Here is a 26926-nt window from a genome sequence, read left to right as displayed (position 1 = left end):
TGTTGTTATTACGGAACTGCTTGATCAAAGGAGGCAGCCTAATAACAGAACCACAGCGACTGATTCTGGCAGAAAGAAGACTAATATTTTGTAATACAATTATATTCCCAGATGTTGGGTCCACTGAAGTTCAACACATCTGCTCCATCTCTCTCTGAACTATTACTATATTGTCATCTACATCCACGACTACCACCACTTTGTGCCTTGTTAGAAGTATGTCTTCTCCTTTCAGCTCCACAGTTTTCTTCTCCCTCTGACAAAAATATAGCACTTTTCATCTGTACATCTGAGGGTACTTTACAAAGGAGTATTATTATGGTAATTTTACAGACAAGGAAATAGGTAAAGATAGTTGTTTGCCTATAGTCACAAAGAAAACCAGTGTCACAATTCTGCAGACGCTATTATGTGTAGTATTCTGTATTATAATTAGTACCACTAGTTCATCATCACATTATAACCTTCATATTAATGATGTGGTAGGCTTTCCTTTTAATAAAAACTCATTTAACTAATAGCTGGTGCTGCAGTGGAAAACCATACTTCATTATCTGAATAAGAATGGTATCAAGCTGTGTTAGCTATTAGTAAGCTGGAATGTATATTATGACCAGGTCTGCCATGCTAGAAGGCTGCAAACAGATGTATGGGATATATTCCAAACACTGAGATTTTAACTCTTGCTACATTGTCTTATACTTAAGTGTTCAACACATTAATTGCTGGTCATTTCCTAAGTATACAGTGACCATTCAAAGAGTGCTGTTGTGCTAAGTGCAAGGAGAGTTTGTGGCTGCTGAGAGGTACAGCCAGGTTTGGACTCTTGTCTTCAAAAAGTCATGACCAGCCCTATTTCAACCAGCTCAAAGAACTCTTCTTTTCTTAGACTGGTCTGTTTTAGACAGTATTACAGGAGGAAAGAATCTAGCATATTGCCAGTAACATGTTTGTATAAAACCAAGTCTTCAGTATGAGGCTCTCTGTCTACATCCCACTTTGGGGTCTGATGTAGTGAGAAATGTGGAGTTTGAAGGAGACAAATTAACAAGAAGAAAGGGAGACAGGGATTCTGCCTTGGTGAGGTAAAGAATACTCGGATCCTGTATATCATCTTAAAAACAAAGGGCCAGATTGAAAATGGACCTTGGTGCACGTGTCCAATAGGAAGCTGAAGTAACAAGATTTGCCACGGTTACTTGGCCTACAAAACAGCCAGTCATAATTTCAATCGTAGAGGCAGAAATGCACATTGCTTTAAAGGGGATGAAACTACTCACTATAGTAACCTCAACACATGAGAGATAATATGTGAGAGACTATCCTAGAAAACAGTGATTGAAAAAGCAGCAACTCTGAGAAAAAACAGGAGTCAGAGTGGAAAAACAAGTCAACATGAGCTACCAGTATGATGCTGTGCCAAACATCGCTAATGTGATCCTTGGATGTATAAAGAGGGAAGCAGTAATTCAGAGCAGGAACATGATTTTACCTCTGCTGAAATACTCTGTAGAGTTCTGGTGTCCACATTTTTAAAAAATTATGTTGAAAAACTGGAGAGATACAGAGAAAAGCCAAAAAATTATTCGAGGGCCAGAAAAAAACCTACATTTAGAAGCTTAAAGAGCTTACTCTGTAAATATGATCAAAAAGAATACTGAGATGTGACATGTTTCAGAGTAACAGCCGTGTTAGTCTGTATTCGCAAAAAGAAAAGGAGTACTTGTGGCACCTTTATTTGAGCATAAGCTGTAGCTCACGAAAGCTTATGCTCAAATAAATTGGTTAGTCTCTAAGGTGCCACAAGTACTCCTTTTCTTTTTGAGATGTGACATGTTGACAGTGTAAAAATACTTTCATAGGAAGAAAACAACAGGTACTAGGAGGCTCTTTAACCTAGTGGGAAAAGGCATAACAAGAATTGATGGCTGGAAGTTAAAGCAAAACAAAGGCAAATTTGAAATAAGGCACAGATTTTTTTTTTTTAAATAGTGAGGGTGATTAACCACTGGAACTACCAAAGGAAGTGGAGAATTCTCCTTGTCTAGATGTCTTCAAGTCCTCAAATCAAGAACAAATACCTTTTTAGAAGATATGCTTTAGTCAAGCACAAGTTATTGGGCTTAATACAGGAGTAACTGGGTGAAATTCTATGTCATACATCTCATACTAGATAATCTAATTGTCCCTTCTGGCCTTAAAATTATGAATTTATAAATCTATAAAAGTGTTTGCAGGATGTGGCCATTTTTTATATTTCTTGGCAATCGAAACGACAAAAATGCACATTTACAACACAGTGGATAATTCTCAAAAGTTTGTAATAACGCTAAAGATAACTCACGTTTGGACTAATTTGATGGACAGAGGGCCTTTCCTTTTGGATTTTCAGATTAAAATGATAAAAGCAAAAAAGCAAAATGCATAGATGATGGAACAGTTCCTTTCATTTTAGACAAATCAGAGTTGTATATATAAACAAGTAGCATAAATATTTTATTTCTGTAATGTTTGTGCCTTCAGGAGTACTAACAAGATAATATAGATTGAATGAGGTTATCAAAGAACCCAGAAAAACCACGTGCTTCAACCAGTTACAGAGAAAATGTCTCCAAGAAAAGAAACAAAAAATTCAGAACTGTTTACCTGCAAGATCACAAGAGCATTTTCTATTGAAAGGTCATCTGAGGGTAAACCTTCACTTTTCCAAATTAGTTGTTCACTCTCTGTGCACAGAAACCGCCTCATATCAAATTCTGGCAAATTAAAGATGGATTTGTTAATTATATACCATGTACCTGTGCTGACATTTATATTCTGTTTGTATTATATGTCCCCAGTCACAAGAGATTCTGCTGTATACAATACAGTTCTGTATATTTCCTTCATAATTATTTTTTTTAAATTACTGATATTTGCTATATCTCTGATGTTATAGGAGAGTGTTATTAATACATAAAGGATAAAAAAATGATTGCCATCAGACCATCCCTCATTTTTGGGATAGGCAAATTAACAATATTTCACAAGTAAGAGGATCTATACTTTCCACCATTTATTTCTCTGCAGCGATTGTGTGCCTATATGCAATCAAAAGATGTTACAGTCTGTTCAGGTTTATGTTGTTGTGAATTCTTGGGAAGATATACACCTGGAAGAAGAATTAATTTTTGGCACTTTCCCATCCAGGGATAGCAAACTCAGATCACTGATGATTGCCAAAGTTGTGCCTACATGTAGCTAACATACATAAGAACATAAGAACGTCCATACTGGGTCAGATCAATGGTCGATCTAGCCAAGTATCCCGTCTCTGACAATGGACAGTGCCAGATGCTTCAGAGAAAATAAACAGAACAAGGCAATTTTGACCTATCCATCCCATCACTCAGTCCCAACTTCTGGAAGTTGCAAGTTTAGCGACATCCAGAGCATGGCTAATAGTTTTTGATGGACCTATTCTCCATTAACTTATTTACTTCTTTCCTGAATCCAGTTATACCTTTGGCCTTCACAGCATCCCATGGCAACGAATTCTACAGGTCGACTGTGCATTGTGTTAAAAAGTACTTCCTTTTGTTTATTTTAAACCTGCTGCCTATTAATTTCATCAGTTGACCCCTAGTTCTTGTGTTATATGAAGGGGTAAATAATTTCTATTCACTTTCTCCATACCATTCATGATTTTAAAGACCTTGATCATATTCCCCCTTAGTCTCCTCTTTTCTAAGATGAACAGTCCCTGTCTTTTTACTCTCTCCTCATATGGAAGCTGGTTCATACCCCTAATCATTGTTGCCCTTCTTGGCTTCTTTTCCAATTCTAATATATATATATATGGGGCTACCAGAACTGCACCTGGTATTCAAGGTGTGGGCAAATCATGAATTTATATAGTGGCATGATGACATTTTCTGTCTTATTATCTGTCCCTTTCTTAATGGTTTTTAACATTCTATTAGCTTTTTTGAATGAAGCTGCACACTGAGCATGAGATATTTCTGAAGAATTATCAACGAAGATTCCAAGATCTCTTTCTTGAGTGGTAATAACTAATTTAGATCCCATTATTTTGTATGTATAGTTGGGATTATTTTTTCCAATATGAAAGCAGTTATTAATCTGTCAAAGCGTTATGAATTTCCAAAAACTATAAACAAAAATATGCATTAGAATTATCAATATCTCTCACTTTGTAAAATTAACAATATCTCTCACTTGTCTTCATGTCGAAGAAAACAAAATACGTACTTTCAAGACCAGCTGATTTTGTCCATTCATCCAAACTAATTTTTCGCTGATCCTCTTGAGCAGCAGAAAGGTAAGTAATAAAAGCAGCAGCCAACTGAGCTCTTTTAGGCAGAGTAGTTAGTTCATCTGTTATCTCTGAAACCTTTAAAAAAAAAAGGTATGTAGTGGATTCATGACAGATGGCACCATCAGAGACAAATGTACGGAATGATGACCAGCTTGCCACCCTACAAATATCCAGACTTAGCACTCGAGCCAGAAAAGTCACGTAAGACACCACCAACCTGGCCCAGTGAGCCACCACTTTATTAAGAGGTGCAACATTGGTCACTCGGTAGCATAAACAAATACAACCAGAGTTTGAGTGGGAGTTCTACTGGAGGAGAAGGAATTTGTAGAGGCTTGTTTTACTTTGGGTAAGACTTTGGGCAGGAATGCAACTGGAGGAAGGATATACAAAAGGCCTCTTGACCAGGAACAAAAAAAGATGACATTTTTTGTTTTCTCTTGTTGCGAACAGGTCCACTTGGGGAGTTCCCCACCCCTGGAAAATGGACCTGGAAACGTCCAGTAGAAGACACCACACATGGTGGCCTGCAAACAATCTGCTCAGGCAATCTGCCAGAGTGTTCTGAGCTCCTGGAAGGTAAGCAGCTTTCAGGCTGATGAAACTGGTGTTGCAGAAATTCCACAGAAGGTTTGCCTCCTGTCATAACTTTGTGGATTGAGCCCCTCCTTGCTTGTTTACATAAAAGCATAAATGCTGTGTTGTCCATGAGCACCAATAAGTTCCACTCCCTGATGTGTGGAAGGAATGCCATACAAGCCAGATGGATGGCTCATAGCTCCGTGATATTTATATGGAGACTCAGATCCTGGGGAGTCCAAAGGGCCTGAGTCTGAAGGTGACATAAGTGAGCTCCCCAATCTAGATCCAATGTGAGGCTATCCAACCATGTAGCTGTCTGATGTAGATGTAGATGCAGTCTTAGCATGCTGCACCACATAGGTGCACACTCCCATGTATCCTAGAAGTTTGAGACATTTCCAAACTGTAATGTTAGGGTGCACCTTTATATCTAGAGCAATGAGTCACATTGTTTGGAACATCTTCTGTGGTAGGAAAGCCCTGGCCTTTGTAGAGTCCAGGACTGCTTTAACGAATTCTATTATTTGAATAGGAGACAGGATGGACTTCTCTGTATTAATTAGTAGCCCTAGCATGTCAAAAGTGGATTAAATAGTGGCTGGAGAGTACCTGAAACCTGGATTGGCTTCTGACTAGCCAGTCATCCAGGTAAGGAAATACATGGAGTCCTTACTTTCACAGGAATGGTACTACTAAAGTTACTAAAGCCATACATTTTTGTGAAAACGAAAAGCGCTGCTGATAGTCTGAAAGGCAGCACAGAGAATTTGTAGTGGAATCCATTTACCATGAACCTGAGAATTTTTCAGTGGCTCTGGTGAATTCCCACGTGAAAACAAGCATCTTTTAAGTCAAGAACAAGATACCAGTCCCTGGGTCTAAGGAATTGATAATAGACACTAGAGTGACCATCTGGAATTTCAGATCTAAAATAGGTCTGAAAATCCCCTTCCCCGCTTTGCCTTTGGGATTAGGAAGTAGTGGGAATAAAATCTCTTCCCTCTGAATGACATGGGAACGTCCTGTATGGCCCCCACAAGGAGAGACTGAACCTCCTGAAGTAGTGACAGTGGTCCCTGAAGAGAAGTAGGAAGGGGGAGTAGAAATAAGGGTGTATCCCTGTTCTACTATGCTTAAGGCCCCTCTGATGCGGGTCCAAGCATGGAGGAAGCAGGATACGTGGCTGGCAATAATAGGGGTCGGGAAAGATGACACAGTGGGGAATGGTACACTGCTCTCAATCAGTGGGTCAAAGTGACTGCTAGACGATCCAGGTTGCCTAGAAGAGTTGGCAGCTGAAGAGAAGGATGGAGGAGAAGGACGAATCTTGCAACCCTGCCCCTCTTTTTGGACAGGTCCTGGAAATGCACCAAGAATGGCTGACACTGTTGGGAATGCTGTGGAAGGAATGGCTTTCTTTTTGCCACCAGTTTATAGATCCCCAGAGACTTAAGGGCCATCCTTGAATCCTTAAGGCTCTGAAGCGTCTCATCAAGTTTTACTGGAAAACAGTGAGAAGCCTTCCAATGGGAGGTCTTGAATTGTTTGTTGCACCTCTGGGGGGAGGTGTGACCCCTGCAGCCAAGATGAACATCACATCGTGATGGCAGAGGCAATAGCTCGAGCTGCGGAGTCTGTCACATCCAGGCTCACCAGCAATGTTATTCTGACAACTAATTTGCCTTCCTCCACCAAAGCAGAGAACTCCTGCTTTGTCACATCAGGAATCTGGTCTTTGAATTTCAGGATATTTCAGGCTGAAGTCAAAACAACCCAGCAGGTTCGCAATCCTGAGCTGTAAATCTCCCATGGAATAAAATTTCTGGACAAACAGCTCTAGTTTTTTTTGCTTCCTTTCCCTTTGGAGTAGAGGCCTGGTGTCCTTGCCTTTGGCAGTCATGACCACAAGAGAGACTGGAAGAGGGTGTCTGTAAGAGTGCTTGAATCCCTGTGAATGGACATAATATGTCTTCTCCACCCTTTTGGCAAAGGCAGAGGCAGAGTAAAAGGAGTCTTCCATAAAATCCTGACAGGCTCCAGAATAGCTTCATTTATAGGAAGAGCTACCCTAGAGGGTCCTGCAGATGCTAAAATGTCCAAAAGCCCAAGTGACCTTTCTTGTACCTCTTCTGACTGGATATCTAGAGTTGAAACAAGTCTTGAGGACCTCTAAAGCCATCAAGAGGTGGGGAGGTAGACTCAGCCACTACTGCCTCATTGGGAAACAAAGAAGGGGGATGACTATGAGCCGCCAATGTGATATGGCCATGAAAAAAGCTAATGCGGTCTTGGGATGCATCAGGCGAGATATTTCCAGCAGAGATAAGGAGGTGTTAGTACCATTATACAAGGCACTGGTGAGACCTCATCTGGAATACTGTGTGCAGTTCTGGTCTCCCATGTTTAAGAAGGATGAATTCAAACTGGAACAGGTACAGAGAAGGGCTACTAGGATGATCCAAGGAATGGAAAACCTGTCTTATGAAAGGAGACTCAAGGAGCTTGGCTTGTTTAGCCTAACCAAAAGAAGGCTGAGGGGAGATATGATTGCTCTCTATAAATATATCAGAGGGATAAATACCAGAGAGGGAAAGGAATTATTTAAGCTCAGTACCAATGTGGACACAAGAACAAATGGATATAAACTGGCCATCAGGAAGTTTCGACTTGAAATTAGACGAAGGTTTCTAACCATCAGAGGAGTGAAGTTCTGGAACAGCCTTCCAAGGGAAGCAGTGGGGGCAAAAGACCTACCTGGCTTCAAGATTAAACTCGATAAGTTTATGGAGGAGAAGGTATGATGGGATACCATGATTTTGGCAATTAATTGATCTTTAACTATTCATGGTAAATAGGCCCAATGGCCTGTGATGGGATGTTAGATGGGGTGGGATCTGAGTGACTACAGAGAATTCTTTCCTGGGTATCTGGCTGGTGAATCTTGCCCACATGCTCAGGGTTCAGCTGATTGCCATATTTGGGGTTGGGAAGGAATTTTCCTCCATGGCAGATTGGAAGAGGCCCTGAGGGTTTTTCGCCTTCCTCTGCAGCATGGGGCACAGGTCACTTGCTAGAGGATTCTCTGCACTCTGAAGTCTTTAAACCATGATTTGAGGACTTCAATAGCTCAGACATAGGTGAGAGGTTTATTGCAGGAGTGGATGGGTGAGATTCGGTGGCCTGCATTGTGCAGGGGGTCAGACTAGATTATCATAATGGTCCCTTCTGACCTTAATATCTATGAATCTATAAGAAGAGGCTAAAGGTTGTTGAGGTGGTCCCTCCTCCAACTTCTCTACAGAGGGTCCCCAGCATGCAGCTCTGTCTGCACAGTACTAATCCCAGTACTGAGGGAACAAAGATGTTCCCAGCACCTGGCTGATGCAGAGGTGCAGGAAGGGAGCAGAGAGGCTCTGGAATGTGGAGGGAAGCCCCAACGGGTCCAGAAGGGCCATTGGTATGGAGGTGGTATCCAGCTCTGTGTAGGCCACTAACTCTTAGAATGCTGAGGCTGTGAATGGTACCACGGCAGACAGGCACCCCACTAGAGCTGTTGGGCATGCTCAGGTTAGAACACAAAGGATCCACTTCCGAATCTGATGTAGAGTCCATTTCTTCTGACCATGGAGGTGCTGAACCTGTTGATACGAGGGGCAAAGGGTTCCAAGCCTGGAGAAGTGGGTACCAGAGAAATCATTCCTGGCTTGCCTCTAGATGCAATAGGGCTGCAAGAGTAGAAGTGGCCAGTACCGAGTAGTGCTCTGGGTCCACAGGAGTGTGGGTTCCAATATCTGTTCCATGCAAGTTTCCTGAATCATGGGAGAAACCAGTACCAACAAGTTAAGCAACTCTCTGGTTGCCTCAAAACCCTTGGATGTCGACAGCATTGGAAAGGGCTGCCAAGCCTTCAGGGATTATTCTCAACAGGCCCTTCCTGGGTTCCGGAATCAGCAATCCCTGCTGGCTCACAGATTCCTTTTGGGGGTATGACTGTTTGGAACGTCCCACTGAGACCTTGTGAACACTCAGTGCCTTCCTCTTCAAGTGTCCTGGTACCAAGTCCTTAGGAGACTTATGCAGTCTCTTCTTAGGCACCAGCGATGTAGATCTGCCTGAGGACTCTGTCAGAATGGGAGGAAGCACTCCTAACAGACTTGGATGTGCTCTGTACCCATTCAGAGCAGGAGAGTTCTGATGGAGGACAAAGTGCAGATTCCATGAGTAGGTACCTGAGCCTGGCAACCCTGTACCCTTTTCAAATGGGATTTGAACCCTCTACAAATGCGACGTTTGCCACTGACATGCACCTCTCCCAGCCACTTAAGGCAGCTGGGATGTGGGTCACTCACTGACATAGATCTGTTATATGAACAACAGGCCTTGAAGCCAGGAAAACAGGGCATCAGTCCAGTATCACACTCGGTGTCCAACTAGGCACCAGTAACTCCACACTAAAAAGATAGCTCATTCAAAACTTAACCCTATAACTATTTATAGATATACCATACAAGACTAAAAACTAATACACGGCTACTATTTACACTAAGGGAAGGAAAATATGAAGAAACAAAGATCATCGCTCCAACAACAACCATCACTAGTGATAGGAAAGAACTGTGGTGGGTCAGGGGCAGTGCAGCCCTTCATACTTGTGTGCCATGGCACCAGGCACCGGAGGGAGCTAACACTTCCCCGACAAATATTGACAAAGGAAAAATTTCTGATAACTGTGCATAAGCCACATACACATGCCTACGGTGGAATGGACAATTGCAATCACTCCAACAACTATAAAAGTGTGACATTTTCATGAGTAGAAAAGCCAGAGGATCACTTTGGGGGCTAGATTCTCTTCAGCGCCCAGTTTCTGCTTAGTGTAGCCGATGGGGCATCTCCAAAGAAGCTAGTTGCAGCTTCACGATTCTAGAGAAAAGAAATCCTTAAATGAGGATTAGCAGGGATGGCTTGAGAGAAAAATATTCTTTTTTCCCCCCAGTGTCACTAGTTACCAAACTGTGATAAATCATATATGCCAAGATTTCATAAGTAATGCATGATTTTGGGTGCCTCAATTTCTGAGTTCCCAATATGAGACACATAAAAGCTCATTTTGAGAGATTTCTGAAAAATCAAGCCTGTTCAAGATGTCTCAAAATTGGGCACCCAAACTCACTAGACATTTTTGATAATCTTGGCCATAAACAGTCACGTGACTGCTGAGACTCCAAACAGTTTTACATCAGAGAAATTATAATACATTTTATCATTAATGCATTTTGTGCACATTCAGACCTTATCTGCCAAGAAAAGCTAAATAATGGAATAGGAGAAAGCTTCAGAAGAATTTTAAAATAAAGCTTTTGAGTGGTGACAACAGCTTTTAAATATAATGGAATAAACATTCAGGAGCTGCAATAGAGTGCCATGTAATTTATATTCCATAAACACATTGTATGATCAAACAATTGCCTTCAAAAAAAGAGAATATAAAGTATTAAATCAAGTTTTTAAACAGTAGCATCTATTTTACTAAAGTTTCTGCAACAAACCTGTGTGTTCCATCTCTTATGTTCCCTATCAAGTTGATTAATCAGTATCTCTGCAGCTTTGAGTGTTTCTTGTGCTTTAACTACTTCTGCTTCAAGTTTAGCTGCTTCAGCTGTTCTACTCTGGAACCTGTAAAAAAACTATACTTTTAAATTATTGTCAAGAACCAATTGGTATACATTTTTAAAGTCAAATTGAAAGGCTCCTTTAAAAAATGGAAGGTTTTGTTTAAGTTTTGAAATAATTAATCCCTCAAATCCTGATCTAAATGCCCAGCCCCAATAACTAAACTGGGTAACTGTTCAGACAGAGGGAAAGAATCCTCCACGCCCAACTACAGAGCAAACCCTACTCCACAAAGTTTGATGGTAGGTGGATCCAGGCAGTGGTAGATGCACTGGCCCCAGCCCAACTCCCTTATGTGACAGCAGGCAGGCAGCACCCACAGAATTGGACTCCACATCACACAGAAGTTGTGTATCCCTACACAAACTCCTGGAATCCTGCTCTTACATCTCTGAAGAACAGAACTGTATTTCAGCCCTTCTGCATCTGAATGGGAGGGGCATCAGATTTTCCCCAGCGTACATAGTTGACATTTGCAGATACAGTAAACACACTATATAACATAATATATGCAAATCATTTCCTCCTTTACTTAACAGTTGATACCTGATTTGATCAGTTTATGATTTTAAGCCTGATTCAATGCCCACTAGGTCAATGAGAGATTTTCCATTGACTTCAGTGGGTATTGGATTGGCGCCACTCTAAGGAGTAGGAAATGCCAGCTCTCTGAATTTTTGTACATATTAGTAATAGCATCAAACATAACAGGGGAAATGGCAAAATATTGAAGTCAAGTCTTGGCAGGTAACAGGCTTCTCTAATCTCCTTAAAACTTGTAAGAAATGCTACAGACACAAAATAACTATTTTGGCTAAGAAATATCTCATATGGGAACTGCATACACTTTGAAATATAGATTGAAAAGTTGTATAATTTTGCCATGACTTTTATAAGTACCACTGTATATATTTTCTGTTGAAATACACTTTACAATACCTTTATAAAGGAATTCTCTTTGGTAAATTTCAGTGAATAACCCTATAGAGTAGGATCTTGCTAACTCACACTGGTGACTCCACTACAGTGCAAAACACTGAATTTTGTGAATTACTAATTAAAAAGAAACCAAACTCCAATCAAAAATGAAGGTTAATACTTCACAAAATGTAGGTGTTCATTTAACTGTGCATCATATGTGCTAACTATACATCCAAATACGCTAGTAAATGAAATGCAGTATATTTTGGAAAAAATAATACACAACTTATTTTTAAAATAAGAGACTTTACTGAATCATCTAGTTTTAAATCTATGCTAAGTAGTTGGGAGAAATCACCAATATTTTTGTGCAAATGATGTAGTGGGGTTTAGTAACATCCAGATTAGTGAGGCTTCAATGTATTTCTTATCGTAACAGGATATAAATAGCATCATTTTTCCTTTTTTCTAATGAAGGAACTATGTTCATAAAAGCCCTTACATCAGATATTTCCCTCTCCCTCTTTGCATGGTGCTAGTTATGCTTGGAGCTATGTGCACAATTTTGGGTACCACAATTTTGGGTATTGTGGGTACAAAAATAAAAGGTTTGGTTAAAAATGAATTTGAGTAAAGAATTCCACCGTAGATAAGAAAAAAAGGCCATTCTATGCCACTGTGATATAACAGTACCTGATGGGATGCTACAAAGAAGAAAGGGAGGTACTGTCACTGGTTGGTCCCAATAATGAAAAATTTCTTACTAATAAATTTCCTGTCTGCTAACATCTCCCACAATTATGGATTTCTAGGTTGCTCTCCTGTCTCTGAAGCTTATGCCAAGGACAGCTCTTCAGGACAGGCTGGACACTGCGGACTGAGCAGCTTGTTCCATGGTATCTGCTATTTCTATGAGGAGGTGTTTGTGGCTCCAACCTTCTGGTCTCCCTCCTGAAGTACAGCAGACCATCCAGGATTTGCCATTCGAGGGTCCTTCCCTTTTCTCAGAAAAAGATGGACAATAGGCTGCATAGCCTAAAAGATGCCAGGGAAACACTGAAGTCCCTTGAAATTTATACACCAACAATAAGAAGAAAGCAATTCCAGCCCCCCAGCAGGCTCACAAATATTAGAGCTTAATACCTTGTCCCCAAGACCCGCTGAGAAAAACGAGCAGGAATTACAGGAGGTGACCACCGCCCCTCAGCACATGCGACAGCAGGATCCATTTGATCAAGGCTAACTCTAAACATGCATTTTGACAGGCTTTGAGGGCAGCATACCACTGCTTGCAGACTAATTTGTTCCTACCCATACCTTTGCCAATCATCCATCCAACTTCCTTAGTGCTTGGACTCACATCACATCAGATCAGTGGGTCCCAAGCACAATGGATCTGGGATATTCCCTTCTATCTATATTAGTTTCTATCACCCCACACCACCCCCATCCTTCTTCAGGGCTCACTCTCATGAGATCATTCCTCAGCAGAAATGAATAGTTACCGTATGACTGTCTTCTTTGGTCTAATGTACATAGTTATTTTTTCTCTCTAGAATGTTTGTTAATAATATTATGCAAATTTTACATTTTGGGAATAACTCATCTGACAGCAAGCAAAAGCAAACAGGGCACGGCCGTGTGGCTCAGTAATGAAGGTGCTAGCTGTAGACCAAATAACTGCTTTGCAAATTTCTGAAGTGGACGCACTTGCTTGTTCCACCTCAATCCCTTCTGGGACAGGAGCCTCTGATAATTTGTAGGCTTCCACAATGCATAGTTTAATCCGTCTAGTGATGGAGGACTTGGAAGCTCTGAGGTTCTGGCAGTTTGGGTGGAAGGACACAAATAAGGAGCCCAATTTTCTTATGGATTCTGTGTGTTTGAGATAGATTTTCCTTGCTCTTCTGACCTCTAAGGTGTGCCACAGCTTTTCTGTTGGATTTTGTGGCTTTGACCAAATGAAGGAAGCACAACTTCTTGGGGTGTGTGGAAGGAGGAATTTACTCAGAATGAAGGGATTCTGGTGTCCTGAGTACCAGCTTGTCCTTATGGAACATGCAGTAAGGCTGCCAGCTCCAATACTCACCAGGCGGATGTGACAGCTACTAAAAAACAAGTCTTAGTGGATAAATGAAAGGCCAGTGCTCATGAACAGACTTGTTCCACTCATCCCTAATCACTTGCTTGAAGAAGAAGCAAAGGGGTACTGCAGCCTCAAGGGAGGATTTTGAGGGGAGACATTTACTATGAGGCTTACTCTTTGGTACCTGCTTAGATTTCAGAGGCAGACAGCTCACCTTCCTCAGTGGAGACAGCAGAAAGAGGAGTCAGAGGACTCGTATCTCCAGGATTTTTTTGTGCTTTTTCTTTCCCTTTTTAGCCTTTTCAGATTTTTTAACAGTTTTAGCTTGCTTTGGGAGTGCAGAAACGCTGCTGTGGCTTTGGTGAGGACTTTTGTGATTTGCCTTTCTTAGGACCTAGAGCATCTTAGGGAGGTCTGCCTCACAGTCCTCCCCCAGTGGGGCCCATTCCCCCTGGGAGATGGGGTGCAGAGTCTTTGTCAGAGTTCTCCTGGTTGGCTTGTGAGAAAGGACGGCTGACTAGAAGCCCAGCTTCTTTTCCCAAGGTGCTCAGGATCCACTTTAAGACTTGAGGGGGAGGGGACCTGTGGCCCCGCAAGCCTCCCCTCTTTGTTTTGAAGAGGTCCCCTAGGTTTTATTGTGAGTCAAGTGGTCAGGGTCCTCCTCAGTTCTGGAGCCCCTTCCTGCTTTGCACTGGGGTTCCTGGACCATTTTCCCTCCACTGGAGTTGCAGCTGCCTCAGTGAGTACAAGACCCAACCTGCCTGTCTGACCTGCAGCCCCCAGACCTAATTGAGTTAGGACTGGAAGGCTGGGTGCAGACTGGGCAAAACTGTACATCTGTTGATCCTGGGAAGGCTGCCTCATATATAGAGTATGTCCACACTGTAAACAGCTGTGACTGGCCCATGTTAGCTGACTCGGATTCGAGCTGCAGAGCTATAAAATCGATGGATATACATTTGGGCTCAGGCTTGTGCCCAGGCTCTGGGACTCTGCAAGATGTTTTACTACAATGTAGGCATACACACTTGGTTTTGACCCAGTGCTTTCTTGGCTGCTTGGCTATACCTCTGAGGGGCAGAGGTGCCAGCAGAGAGATGCTGCAGCAGAGGCTCAGGGAGCGTTAAACCCCAAGTTGTTAACCAACCCAGGGAGGAGGAGGAAAAGTTAAAATAGAAGGAGAAAGGACAGAAACAAAAGAAATTGCCATGGTCTGCTGCTGCAGAGGAAGAGAAAACTGGCAGCGAACAGGTGCTGGGGTGGGGCAGACCAGAATATGTGGCTACAAAATGCTGATCTGCCTCTTGAGCTGCAGGGAGAGGAGAGCAAGGCATATGTCCAGAATCATAGGAGACAATGGGCTGCAGAAAAATAGAGCAGTGGATTAAAACCAAATTAAAGAAAACTAGTTGTCCTCTTTTAGACAGAGGACAACAAACAGCTTCTATCTGAACTTTTCGTAAGCCTCAGGGAGACATCTCTAGACATTTCAAGAATAAGGACTAATCAACGTAACCGTATTTTTGCTGTGAAGCCTCTTCTGTTAAAGTAGAATTAAAATATTAAAATCAGTCAACAAAATTATTATGAAAACCATTCAAAAGACATGTAAGCAAAACCAACGTACTTATCTTTTAATTCTGACACTTTTTGACCAACAGAGTTAAGCAGATCTTCTAGTTTCTGTTTTCTGTCTTCAGTTTTCTTTAGGTTACTGAAAAATAATTTTCTACTTTATTATTGATATAGATTCAGATTCATACCAACCAAAAAGCAAAAACAATAAAAAATATTTTAAGGCATTTTATCCAGCCTTTTTATCCAGCCATTTTATACATAATTTTTAAAATATGGACACCAGAACTATATGCAGTATTCCAGTATCAGTCTGACCAACGCCACAGACAGCGGTAAAATCACCTTCCCACTCACTACTCCCCTTTTTATATATCCAAGGATTACAGTAGCCCTTTTTGTCATAGCATCACACTGGGAGGTTATATTGAGCTGTTTGTCCAGTATGATCACTAAATACTTTTCAGAGTCACTGCTTTCCAGAATACAGTTCTCCATTCAGTAGGCATGGGCTGCATTCCTTGTTCCTAGATGTATAACTTTGCATTTGACTTCACGAAGACACATTTTGTTTGAATGGTCTTAGATTACCAAGTTATCCAGATCACTCTGTTCGACTTTTCTGTCATCATTATTTAACATTCTGCCAGTCTTTGTCTTCCACAAATTTTATAAGCAGTTATTTTATATTTACTTCTAGATCATTGATGAAAATGTTGAATAACATTGGGCATAGTACCAATCCCTGCAGAACCCCCTTACAAACATTCCCATACTATGATGATTTCCCATTAAAAATTACTTTTTGAGTTCTGTCAGCTATCTAGCTGTAAAGCCATTTAACACAGGCTTTACCGATATTGTATAGTGCACATTTTTTTATCAGAAGGTTGTACATTAAGTCAAATGCCTTATAAACATCTAAGTATATTACATCTACTCAGTTACCTTTATCAAACAAACTTGTAATCTGATCAAAAATGAATTCATGTTTGTTTGACAAGCCCTATTTTCCAAAACAAAGCAAAAAAAAAACCATGTTAAGTGGCATTAATTATATTCTTATCCTTTAATTCTTTATCAGTTGAATCCTATATAAGCTTTTCCGTTATTTTGTCCAGGATTGATGTCAGGCTAAACAGCCTATAATTACACAGATCACTCCACCTGGCCTTTCTGAATAGTGGCACAATGTTAGCATTATTCCAGTCTTCTGGAATTTCCCCAGTATTCCAAGATCTATTACAAATTAACATTAGCAGGTCAGAGATCTCTTCAGCCAACTCTTTTAAAACCCCTGGTTGCAGGTTATCCAGGCCTGCTGATTTAAAAGCGTTTATCCCTAGTAGATAATGTTTAACAGCCTCCTTAGTTACTAATGGATTGGGAAGTACTTCATCATCCTCATGTGATATAAATACATCATCCTGATTCCTCCTAAGTACTGAACAGAAACATTTATTGAACACTTCTGCCTTTTCTTCATCACTATTAACAGTTTTGGCATCTCCAGCTATGATATGGACCTATACCATGGATAGAAATTATTTAGTTCCTAATATACTTTAAAAACTCCTTATTTTCCTTGCCTTGTCAGCAATGGATTTTTCCCTGGTGTCTTTCACTTCCCTTATAAATTTTCTGCACTTCATAACTTCTAATTTATACATAATCTATTTCCCCATCTTTCCATTTGTTTTATATATATATATATATAACTGCTGTCATCATTTTGCTATTGAACCAGCATGCGCTTTTGGGCAAAGCTGTGCAAAGTTATGTACTATCACTGTACAGGTTTCAGAGTAGCAGCCGTGTTAGTCTGTATTCGCAAAAAGAAAAGGAGGACTTGTGGCACCTTAGAGACTAACCAATTTATTTGAGCATAAGCTTTCGTGAGCTACAGCATCCGATGAAGTGAGCTGTAGCTCACGAAAGCTCATGCTCAAATAAATTGGTTAGTCTCTAAGGTGCCACAAGTCCTCCTATTCTTATCACTGTACAGTATCACTTTTAAAAAATATGTAATTAATAACACTACAGGTATCTTTGGAATGCGGAACAATTGCAGAGTAAAATGCATCTTACTCACGCTTCCAATCCTGCCTGTTCTTTTTCCAGAGGCTGAATTCGTTCCAAGACATGGGAATACTGGACATTGGCCTTAACCCAAGCTGCAAGTGGAGCAGCTGCAGTACTAGCTCGTTTAGCATTCTGAAAAAAAAAATCAATACGAATTATAAAAAGGCCCTTACTGAATTTCAAAAACACAAGAGAAACTGCATAGTGGACTTTGAGGATAACTCTCCAGGGGAGGGAACTCGAATTATTAGGAAGAGACAGGTAATAGTTATGGGGGATTCAATCATTAGAAATATAGCTGGGTTCGTGATGACCGAGAGAATCACATAGTGACTTGCCTGCCTGGTGCGAAGGTTGCGGATCTCTCGAGGCATCTAGACAGACACATGTATACCGCTGGGGAGGAGCCGGTGGTCAATGTACATGTAGGTAACAATGACATAAGGAAGGATAGGAGAGAGACCTGGAAGCCAAATTTAGGCTGCTAGGTAAGAGATTGAAAGCTAGAACCTTCACGATAACATTCTCTGAAATGCTTTCAGTTCCACATGCAGGGCCACTTAAACAAGCAGAACTGCAGGGTCTCAATGCGTGGATGAGACGATGGTGCAGGGAAGAGGGGTTTAGATTTATTAAGAACTGGCAAAACTTTTGGGGAAAGGGGGAGACTACACAGGAGCGATGGGCTCCACCTAAACCAAAATGGAACCAGATTGGTGGCACTTTAAATTAAAAAGGTCATGGAGCAGTTTTTAAACTAAGGACTGGAGGAAAGCTGACATGTGGTTTGGATGGAAGCATCCTCTAGGGGAGAATCTATTAATGGAGATTCTGTATGTCCTAGTAAAGAGGAGAGAATTGAAGATGATAAAATACAGGTGGGATCTGATGAGAAACAGTCAAATGAAAAAGAATCCCATTCAATTACATCCTGTCATGGCAGACAGCTAAAAAATGACAAGTTTTTAAAGTGTTTATATATGAATGCTTGAAGTCTAAATAATAAGATGGGTGAACTAGAGTGCCTTGTATTAAATGAGGATATTGATATAATAGGCATCACAGAAACTTGGTGGAATGAGAATCAGTGGGACACGATATTACCAGGGTACAAAATATATCGGAAGCACAGAACAGGTCATGCTGGTGGGGGAGTGGCACTATATGTGAAAGAAAGCATAGAATCAAATGAGGTAAAAAACTTAAATGAACCAAACTGTACCATAGAATCTCTATGGATAGTAATTGCATACTCTAATAATAAGAATATAGCAGTAGGGATATATTACCAAGCACCTGACCAGGATGGTGATAGTGACTGTGAAATGCTCAGGGAGATTAGAGAGGTTATCAAAATAAAACACCCAATAATAATGGGGGATTTCAACAATCCCCATATTCACTGGGTACATGTCACCTAACGAAGGATGCAGAAATAAAGTTTCTTGACACCTTAAATGTCCTGGAATCCATAAGAGGAGAGGCCATTCTTGATTTAGTCCTAAATGGAGCACGGGATCTGGTCCAAAAGATGAGTAAAGCTGGACCGCTTGGTAATAGTGACAATAATATAATGAAATTTAACATCTCTGTGGCGGGAACACCACAGCAGCCCAACACTGTAGTATTTAATTTCAGAAAGGGGGACTACACAAAAATGAGGAAGTTAGTTAAACTGAAATTAAAAGGCATAGTGCCAAAAGTGAAAGCTTTGCAAGCTGCATGGAAACTTTTTAAAGACATCATAATAGAGGCTCAACTTAAATGTATACCTGAAATTAAAAAAAACATAGTAAGAGAACCAAAAAAGTGCCCTGGGGCTAACCAACAAAGTAAAAGGAGCAGTGAGAGACAAAAAGGCATCCTTTAAAATGTGGAAGTTAGGTCCTAGTGAGGAAAATAGAAAGGAGCATAAATTCTGGCAAATGAAGTATAAAAAGATAATTAGGAAGGCCAAAAAAGATTTTGAAGAACAGCTAGCCAGAGACTCAAAAAGTAATAGTAATTTTTTTTTTAAATACATCAGGAACAGGAAGATTACTGATAAACAACCAGTCAGGCCACTGGACGATCAAGATGCTATAGGAGCACTCAAAGATAATAAGACCATTGCAGAAAAACTAAATGAATTCTTTGCATTCGACTTTATGGCGGAGGATGTGAAGGAAATTCCCAAACCTGAGCTTTTCTTTTAGGTGACAAATCTGAGGAACTGTCCAAGATTGAGGTAACATTAGAGGAGGTTTTGGAACAAATTGATAAATTAAACAGTAACAAGTCACCAGGACCAAAGGGTATTAACCCAAGAGTTCTGAAGGAATTCAAATTTGAAATTGCAGAACTACTAACTGTCATTTGTAACCTATCATTTAAATCAGCTTCTGTACAGGATAACTGGAGGATAGCTAATGTGACACCAATTTTTAAAAAGGGCTCCAGAGGTGATCCTGGCAATTACAGGCCAGAAAGCCTGACTTCAGTACTGGGCAAACTGGTTGAAACTAAGAACAGAACTGTCAGACACATAGATTAACATAATTTGTTGGTTTCAGAATAGCAGCTGTGTTAGTCTGTACCCGCAAAAAGAAAAGGAGGACTTGTGGCACCTTAGAAACTAACAAATTTATTTGAGCATAAGCTTTAGTGAGCTACAGCTCACTTCATCGGCTGCATTCAGTGGAAAATACAGTGGGGAGATTTATATACATAGAGAATATGAAACAATGGGTGTTAACCATACACACTGTAACGAGAGTGATCAGGTAAGGTGAGCTATTACCAGCAGGAGAGCGGGGTGGAGGGGGAACCTTTTGTAGTGATAATCAAGGTGGGCCATTTCCAGCAGTTGACAAGAACATCTGTTAGTCTCTAAGGTGCCACGAGTCCTCCTTTTCTTTTTATAATTTGTTGGGTAAGAGTCAACATGGTTTTTGTAAAGGGAAATCATGCCTCACCAATCTGCTAGAATTCTTTGAGGGGGTCAAAAAGTATATGGACAAGGGGGATCCAGTGGATATAGTATATTTAGATTTTCAGAAAGTCTTTGACAAGGTCCATCACCAAAGGAAAAGAAGCTTAGGAAAAGAAAGCTGTCATAGGATAAGAGGGAAGGTCTTCTCATCAATTGGTAACTGGTTAAAAGACAGGAAATAAAGGGTAGGAATGAATGGTCAATTTTCAGAATGGAGAGCAGTAAATAGTGGTGTCCCCCAGGGGTCTGTACTGGGACCAGTCCTATTCAACATAGTCATAAGTGAGCTGGAAAAAGGTGTAAAAAGTGAGGTGGCAAAATTTGCAGATGATACAAAAATGATAAGGGGTATGGAACAGCTTCCATATGAGGAGAGATTAATAAGATTGGGACTTTTCAGCTTGGAAAAGAGATGACTAAGGGGAGATATGATAGGGGTCTATAAAATCATGACTGGTGTGGAGAAAGTAAATAAGGAAGTGTTATTTACTCCTTCTCATAACACAAGAAATAGGGGTCACCAAATGAAATTAATAGGCAGCAGGTTTAAAAGAAACAAAAGGAAGGATTTCCTCACACAATGCACAGTCAACCTGTGGAACTCTGTGCCAGAGGATGTTGTGAGGGCCAGGACTATAACGGGGTTCAAAAAAGAACTAGATAAATTAATGGAGGATAGGTCCATAAATGGCTATTAGCCAGGTAGCAGGGGGTTGGGTGTCCCTAGCCTCTATTTGCCAAAAGCTGGGAATGGGCGATAGGGGATGGATCACTTGATGATTACCTGTTCTGTTCATTCCCTCTTGGGGCACCTGGCATTGGCCACAGTCAGAAGATAGGATACTGGGCTAGATGGACCTTTGTTCTGACCCAGTATGGCCGTTTTTATGTTCTTATGTTAATCATAGATACTATATATCAGGGTCTACCAACCAGCCATTTTGTGCTATTGAGCTGATCTTTCAAATGACGGGTGGGAAACTGTTATAAGAAGACCCATGTGCCCATGTCAAGCCCCGGGGAAGTCCATTGGGTTTGGAGAGTGCCGAGTCCACTAGCATGAGTCTCCTATTTGCAAGGTCACATCCTTATACTCTTCCTTTTAAAAAATAAGGAACTAATGTTGTAAAATTCTTTTATATAACTATTGCTGTCTTGATTTATTCAAATTAAGCTTTAAAGGCCATTAACCCATTAGGTTACCTTAGTCTCTTTTGTTAATTAAAATTAGAAGTAAGGTTCTGACTGCAGGGAGGTCACAGGGAGCAGGTTGCGGTTCCCAGATTCAGAGATGCCTGGCTCCACCACAACCCTAATTTATGCCATCGCCATAAGGTCCCTGAGGCCTGTAGTTTATCACACCACCACTTTTCCTCATCTCATCCACGTCCCACGTCCAACAAACCCCCTTACACTCAGGATGGTGAGGCAGCTGGGGCAGAAGGCAGTAGAATCTCCTCTGCCAGATTTTCTCTCTCTGTTTCTACTAATAGCCTTCCCCTCTGTTGGAAGAATTCTCCACTGGCTACCCTCTATCAGTTTGAGTCCACTTTACACTGTGCCCATAGTGCACAGTGATCCTGGTGGACCACAGAAGCTAGTCCATTTTTTTTATGTAATGCAATAAGAGAGTTACCTTTGGATCAAAAGATGCCTTGTTTTTAGACAGAAGTTCTTCTACACTCTCTCGTATTTCCTTTGGAATGTTACGGGCATCAAAGGTTGCAATGTCTTCTCTCACTCCTCTTTTGGCAAGGAAACTGCAAATAGTATTAAATAATTAAATGACAAAGCATTGATAAAACAAAGTTACTCAGTGTAAAGTAACTGGAATTCAAGATGAGTTGTCCACAGGCACATTCCACTGATGGTACGCATGCACCTTGTGTGTCAGAGATCAGAGTCTTTTTGGACGGCAGTACAAAGGGAGAGCATATACGCTCTTCAGTCCTCATGCTCTGCTCCAAGGGCATATACGGCGGACCTTTCCATCTTATGGGATTCTGGGCAATCTACCAGACCTTGAGGCAATGCAGATCAATCAAGTTTGACCTCACCTCTCTGCCAATGAAAGGGCCAGTGCCAGGCTCTAGAACCCCAATTGTATTGTGGGGAATCCAGACATTTGTGGCAGGTTGCCCATCCAAGAACCCATGTCCCTCTGCCCCCCCCCCCCGAACCCTTCAGGCTGGGAAATGCCAGGACCCAGCCCCAGAAGCAGAGCCAGGGCTGGGTTAGTACTCCACTCTGCCCCCACAGTGAGCTGCTCTGCCATGGCTCTGCCAGAATCCGGACAACCCCTAACCAGCACACCACTCCACTTTGTCTTCCCCTCCACTTCTGGCACCCTGCAATGCCCAACCTCTGCTTGGAGAAACTGGTTGACTAGGATGTATCCAGTAACTTCATCAACCAAGAATTTGTCAAGAGTCATCAGATTCCTACCCTCCACAAAAACTCCCCCAAGCTCTTTGAGACCATTGATGGGTCACCCCTCTCTTTGGGGCTCATCACATATCAGATGGCACCCCTGGAGGTCATCACCAGTGGCAGCCACCACGGAAATCATGCAGTTTTGGATGATCGGCTTTTCACATTTGCCAGTCATCCTTGGCTCCCCTTGGTTTGTCACCCACAACCCCTTAATCAGCTGGCAATCAAGGACAGTGTCCTTCCGCTCTCTGCAGTGCTGACATGAATGCCTCCTTAGTCCTGGTTCACAACTGACCACACTCTGAGGTGCACTCCAACCCTCAAGGCTCCCAGAGAGAAGAGCAGCAGGTCCAGCGACATCTAAGATTCCTGTCAAATACCTGGAGTTCACCAGAATGTTCAAAAAACAGAAGGCAGATACCCTACCACAGTTACGACTCCCCCACTGAACTGTGCCAAGGGATGGAGATTCCCTTCAGACACACTTTCTTTGGAAAAAGACCTACAGGCCCTCCAGGAGTACCCAGAGTAAAACCTGTGAGGGGATTCATTCATCTCTCCCCAGCTAGTGCCCCTATATTCTTTGTAACCAAGAATGATGGCTCTCTCTCCAATGCTGTGTTGAATACTGAGCACTAAATCATATCACAGTATGCAATCAATAACATTCTCATCTTCTATGAGAATGAAGAACTCCATGACCACCATTTACATATCATTCTAGATCGGCTTAGCCAGAATCAACTCTATGCCAAGTCCCAAAAGCCTCACATGAGACTTGTGAGCGATCTCCATCCCTTCCCACATCCCCAAACCCTTGATCTACCCTCTCCATGGACTTCATTGTGGAGCAGCCCCACTTCCAAGGGCATTTGGTCGTTCTGACAGTGGTGGACCTCCTGATGAAAATGTCCCATTTCATCCCCTCTCATACCCTTCCATCAGCCGTGAAATGGCATGGCTTTTCTTGGAACACATCTTCCAGTACCACGGCATACCAGAACACATCATTTCTGATTGGGGCACCCAAATTGCCTCCCGGTTTTGGCTGGAATTCCTCTGCCTTCTCAACAACACGCCCCTCCTCTCAACTGCCTACCACCCTCAGACTGACAACCAGATCAGAAAAGTCAACCAGACATGGGTACAGTACTCGAGCTGTTTCCTGAATTTTCACCAAAATAATTGGGTTTCCCTGTTGTCTTTGGCCAAATTCGCTTACAATAACCCAACACAAGCAAAGTCGTTCTTCATAAACTTTGGCTTTCATCCCATTTCACCCCAAACTATCAGAAGGCCCCTCTATTCTGGAAGCCACAGACTCAGTCCTGTATGCCCCACTAAGAGCACAGGACCAGTAGAGTGAGTGCAGCCTAGGGCTGTCAATCACAGTATCCCGTGTGACCTTTGTGGATCTGTACATGTTGAGAAGGGACTCCTGGCTTGAGGAGTGCGAGTCTCAAAGTCCTGTTATGGTTATGATTCATGTGAAGGGTACTAGTCTTACTCTGCACTGCAACAATTACTAATTTACCCAGCAACAGTTCCTGATTTGTTAATCTGTTTACCTATCAATAACTTCCTCGTACTTTTTATTGATTGATCAATTGTTAATTTATATACTGTTACCAGTTCTTTGGCATTATCTGGCGAGGCATTATCTGGTGTGACAAAGGTCCTCCTCTGCCTTGGTGGGTCCTGTGCTTATTGGTGGATTTGCTCACCTCTGAGATTCACGGCAGCCCTCAGTTTGGCCACCTTTGCTAGTGGCTCAAACCTGCTGTCCACTAAGTTTGGCCACCTTTGCTAGTGGCTCAAACCTGCCGTCCACTAAGCTAACCTCATCACTAGCCAGCATGGGAAAAAGGAAGAAGAACAATTCCCACAGTCTCTGCTGGCCCACCTACTGGGTCGGGGGACAGGCCAGGGACCTTCCCCTCTGGTGGGACCCACAGTCCAGGTCAACTCCTCCTGCATCCAGCAGGGAGTTGGGAGGATGGGGGGAACCCGGGCCTGCCCTCTACTCCGGGGTCCTTTTTAAAACCAGGTGCCCTGATTAGCCTGCCTGTCCTAATTGATTCTGGTAGCTTCTTAATTGGCTCCAGGTGTCCTAAGTAGCCTGCATTAATTGGTTCCAGCAACTTCCTGATTGTTCTAGAACAGCCAATTATATTACTCCGGGAAAAGGGACCTGCTTAATCTGAGGCTAATATATCTACCTTCTATCACTCTCCTGTAACCATCTGTCACACTGGCGAGGAATTAAGCAGTTATTTGGCTTTGCATTATCTGGCCAGGAGTTTTACCTGCTAGCCAGGTTGCCCCACTGTGACTCTGCCTGACCAACAGAGCTCCAGTGTTTATGATTCTCACAATGCACAGTCAACCCATGGAACTCCTTGCCAGAGGATGTTGTGAGGGCCAGGACTATAACAGGGTTCAAAAAAGAACTAGATAAATTCATGGAGGATAGATCCATCAATGGCTATTAGCCAGGATTGACAGGGATGGTGTCTCTAGCCTCTGTTTCCCAGAAACTGGGAATGGGCAACGGGATGGATCACTTCATGAATTCCCTCTGGGACTCCTGGCATTGGCCACTGTCAGAAGACAGGATACTGGGCTAGATGGACCTTTGGTCTGACACAGTAGCAACTGCAATCCAGTGGCTACTCAAACATTTGCCCACAGTTGCGATAGGTCCTGTGCCTGCTTTGTTCCCATTACCATTCCTGCCTTGGTGCCAGCCTTGCCCCCGCCTTGCCTCACTCCAGGCAACCTGGTTCTGACCCTCCACTCCAACTCCTGGCTCCTGACTCTGGCTCAGACCATTGGCTCTGGCATCTGGTCTCTGACTCTGGTTCTGACCCTCGGCTCCAACATCTGGCCACTGACCCATGTTCTATCCATTAGGCATGACTCCTGTTCCACTAGGCACAAGTGCTCATGCCCCAGTCACTTGACGGTTTGTTGATGCACCAGTTCCAGAATTTGGCTGCTTCCTGGCAGAGAGGGGAAAACCTGGTACTGCCTTGTTTGTTGATGTAAAACATAGTGGTCATGTTTTCGTCATGATTTGAACTGACTGTCCTGTTAGGTGGAGGAAGGACTCGCAGGCCTTCTGTACAGCTCTGAGTTCTAGGTGACTGATGTATATTCTCCTCTTTCTCGGAGACCATAGACCCTGTGTTGTTAGCTTGTCCATATGAGCACTCCATCCCTGTAGGGATGCATCTGTGACAATAGTCTTGGATGGTAGGGATGCCATGAAGGAGACTCCTCTGCATGCACCTATCCATTTCAGTAAGGATAGGACCAATAGAAGGATGATGAGGGGTGTGTCCAGGTGATGTCTGGAAGGTGTGCAGTCCAACTACAACCAGCCCTGCAAGCAGCAGAGGTGAAGTCTGACATGCAGCATCACAAATCTGCAGGTGGCCATTTGACCTAGGAGAGCAAATCATGATCACACATCAGCGTTTGGGTTTCTTTCTAGTTGAAGAATTAGGGAAGCAGGCCTTGGACATGGAGAAGTCCAGGATCATGCCAATGAATTCAGTCCTTGAAACTGGATGGAGAACCCCTGTGTTATTGCCTCCATGGTCCATTGATCAGTGGTGTTAAGGGGCCACGTGTGCCTCAATTGAGCTAACCAATTTCCGAAGAGGAGGTTGTTGATTTCTGGAGTCGTTGCTGGCAGAACCCAACTCTCAACCATCCCACCACAATCACTGCTTCTCGGACTGGAAGACTTTGTAGTTTGTGATGGAGCAATGGGTTGTCTTCTCCTGTGAAAATGCTGCCATTTCCTGGATGGTTCTGAAGACTTTTGATGGTGAAAGAGCAGCTGGTTTGGTCTCTGTGAGGAATACTGTTGTTTCATTTGTTTCCTCTGAGGAACTGGTGTGTACACTCCAAAGGAAAGCAAGATGGCTTGTAAGTCCTTTAGCGTATGGAGAGCCTCACCTATCTTAGAGCTGAACAATTCAGTTCCATCAAAAGGCAAGTCTTCCACCATCATCTGGACTTCTCTTAGGAAACCCAAACCCTGAAGACATGATGCCTGAAGCAAAACAACAGCCATTGCCAATGATCTGGAAGTCATATCCGCCCCATTGAGCACTGCTTGGAGTCTCATTCCAGCTACAAGTTGACTTTCATTAAATAGTGACAAAGTCCTCACAAACGCCACTGGGAAGGCAGTCCACAAAGGCAAGCAGTCTCTCATGTATTCAGAAGGCATATATCGCTCATATGACCTGATAATTGGCCACACATAACTGTA

General features: G+C 42.3%; 1 protein-coding gene across 7 annotated transcripts in view; it reads right to left on the bottom strand.

Moving 5' to 3' along the window:
* Positions 1 to 26926, bottom strand: part of DYNC2H1 (dynein cytoplasmic 2 heavy chain 1) — a 407641-nt gene that overhangs the window by 251151 nt on the left and 129564 nt on the right. For all 7 annotated transcript variants that reach the window (XM_073338445.1, XM_073338455.1, XM_073338435.1 and 4 more), the window contains exons 58-63: positions 21845 to 21968; positions 17248 to 17369; positions 15208 to 15294; positions 10450 to 10576; positions 4252 to 4393; positions 2647 to 2756 (exon numbers count right to left, since the gene is read on the bottom strand). In XM_073338445.1, coding sequence (XP_073194546.1) covers positions 2647 to 2756; positions 4252 to 4393; positions 10450 to 10576; positions 15208 to 15294; positions 17248 to 17369; positions 21845 to 21968 — 712 coding nt within the window. The remainder of the gene's footprint in view (positions 1 to 2646; positions 2757 to 4251; positions 4394 to 10449; positions 10577 to 15207; positions 15295 to 17247; positions 17370 to 21844; positions 21969 to 26926) is intronic.

Source organism: Lepidochelys kempii, chromosome 1, assembly GCF_965140265.1.
Source record: "Lepidochelys kempii isolate rLepKem1 chromosome 1, rLepKem1.hap2, whole genome shotgun sequence".
NCBI classification, from domain to species: domain Eukaryota; kingdom Metazoa; phylum Chordata; order Testudines; family Cheloniidae; genus Lepidochelys; species Lepidochelys kempii.
This window is presented reverse-complemented; position numbering and strand designations above follow the sequence as displayed.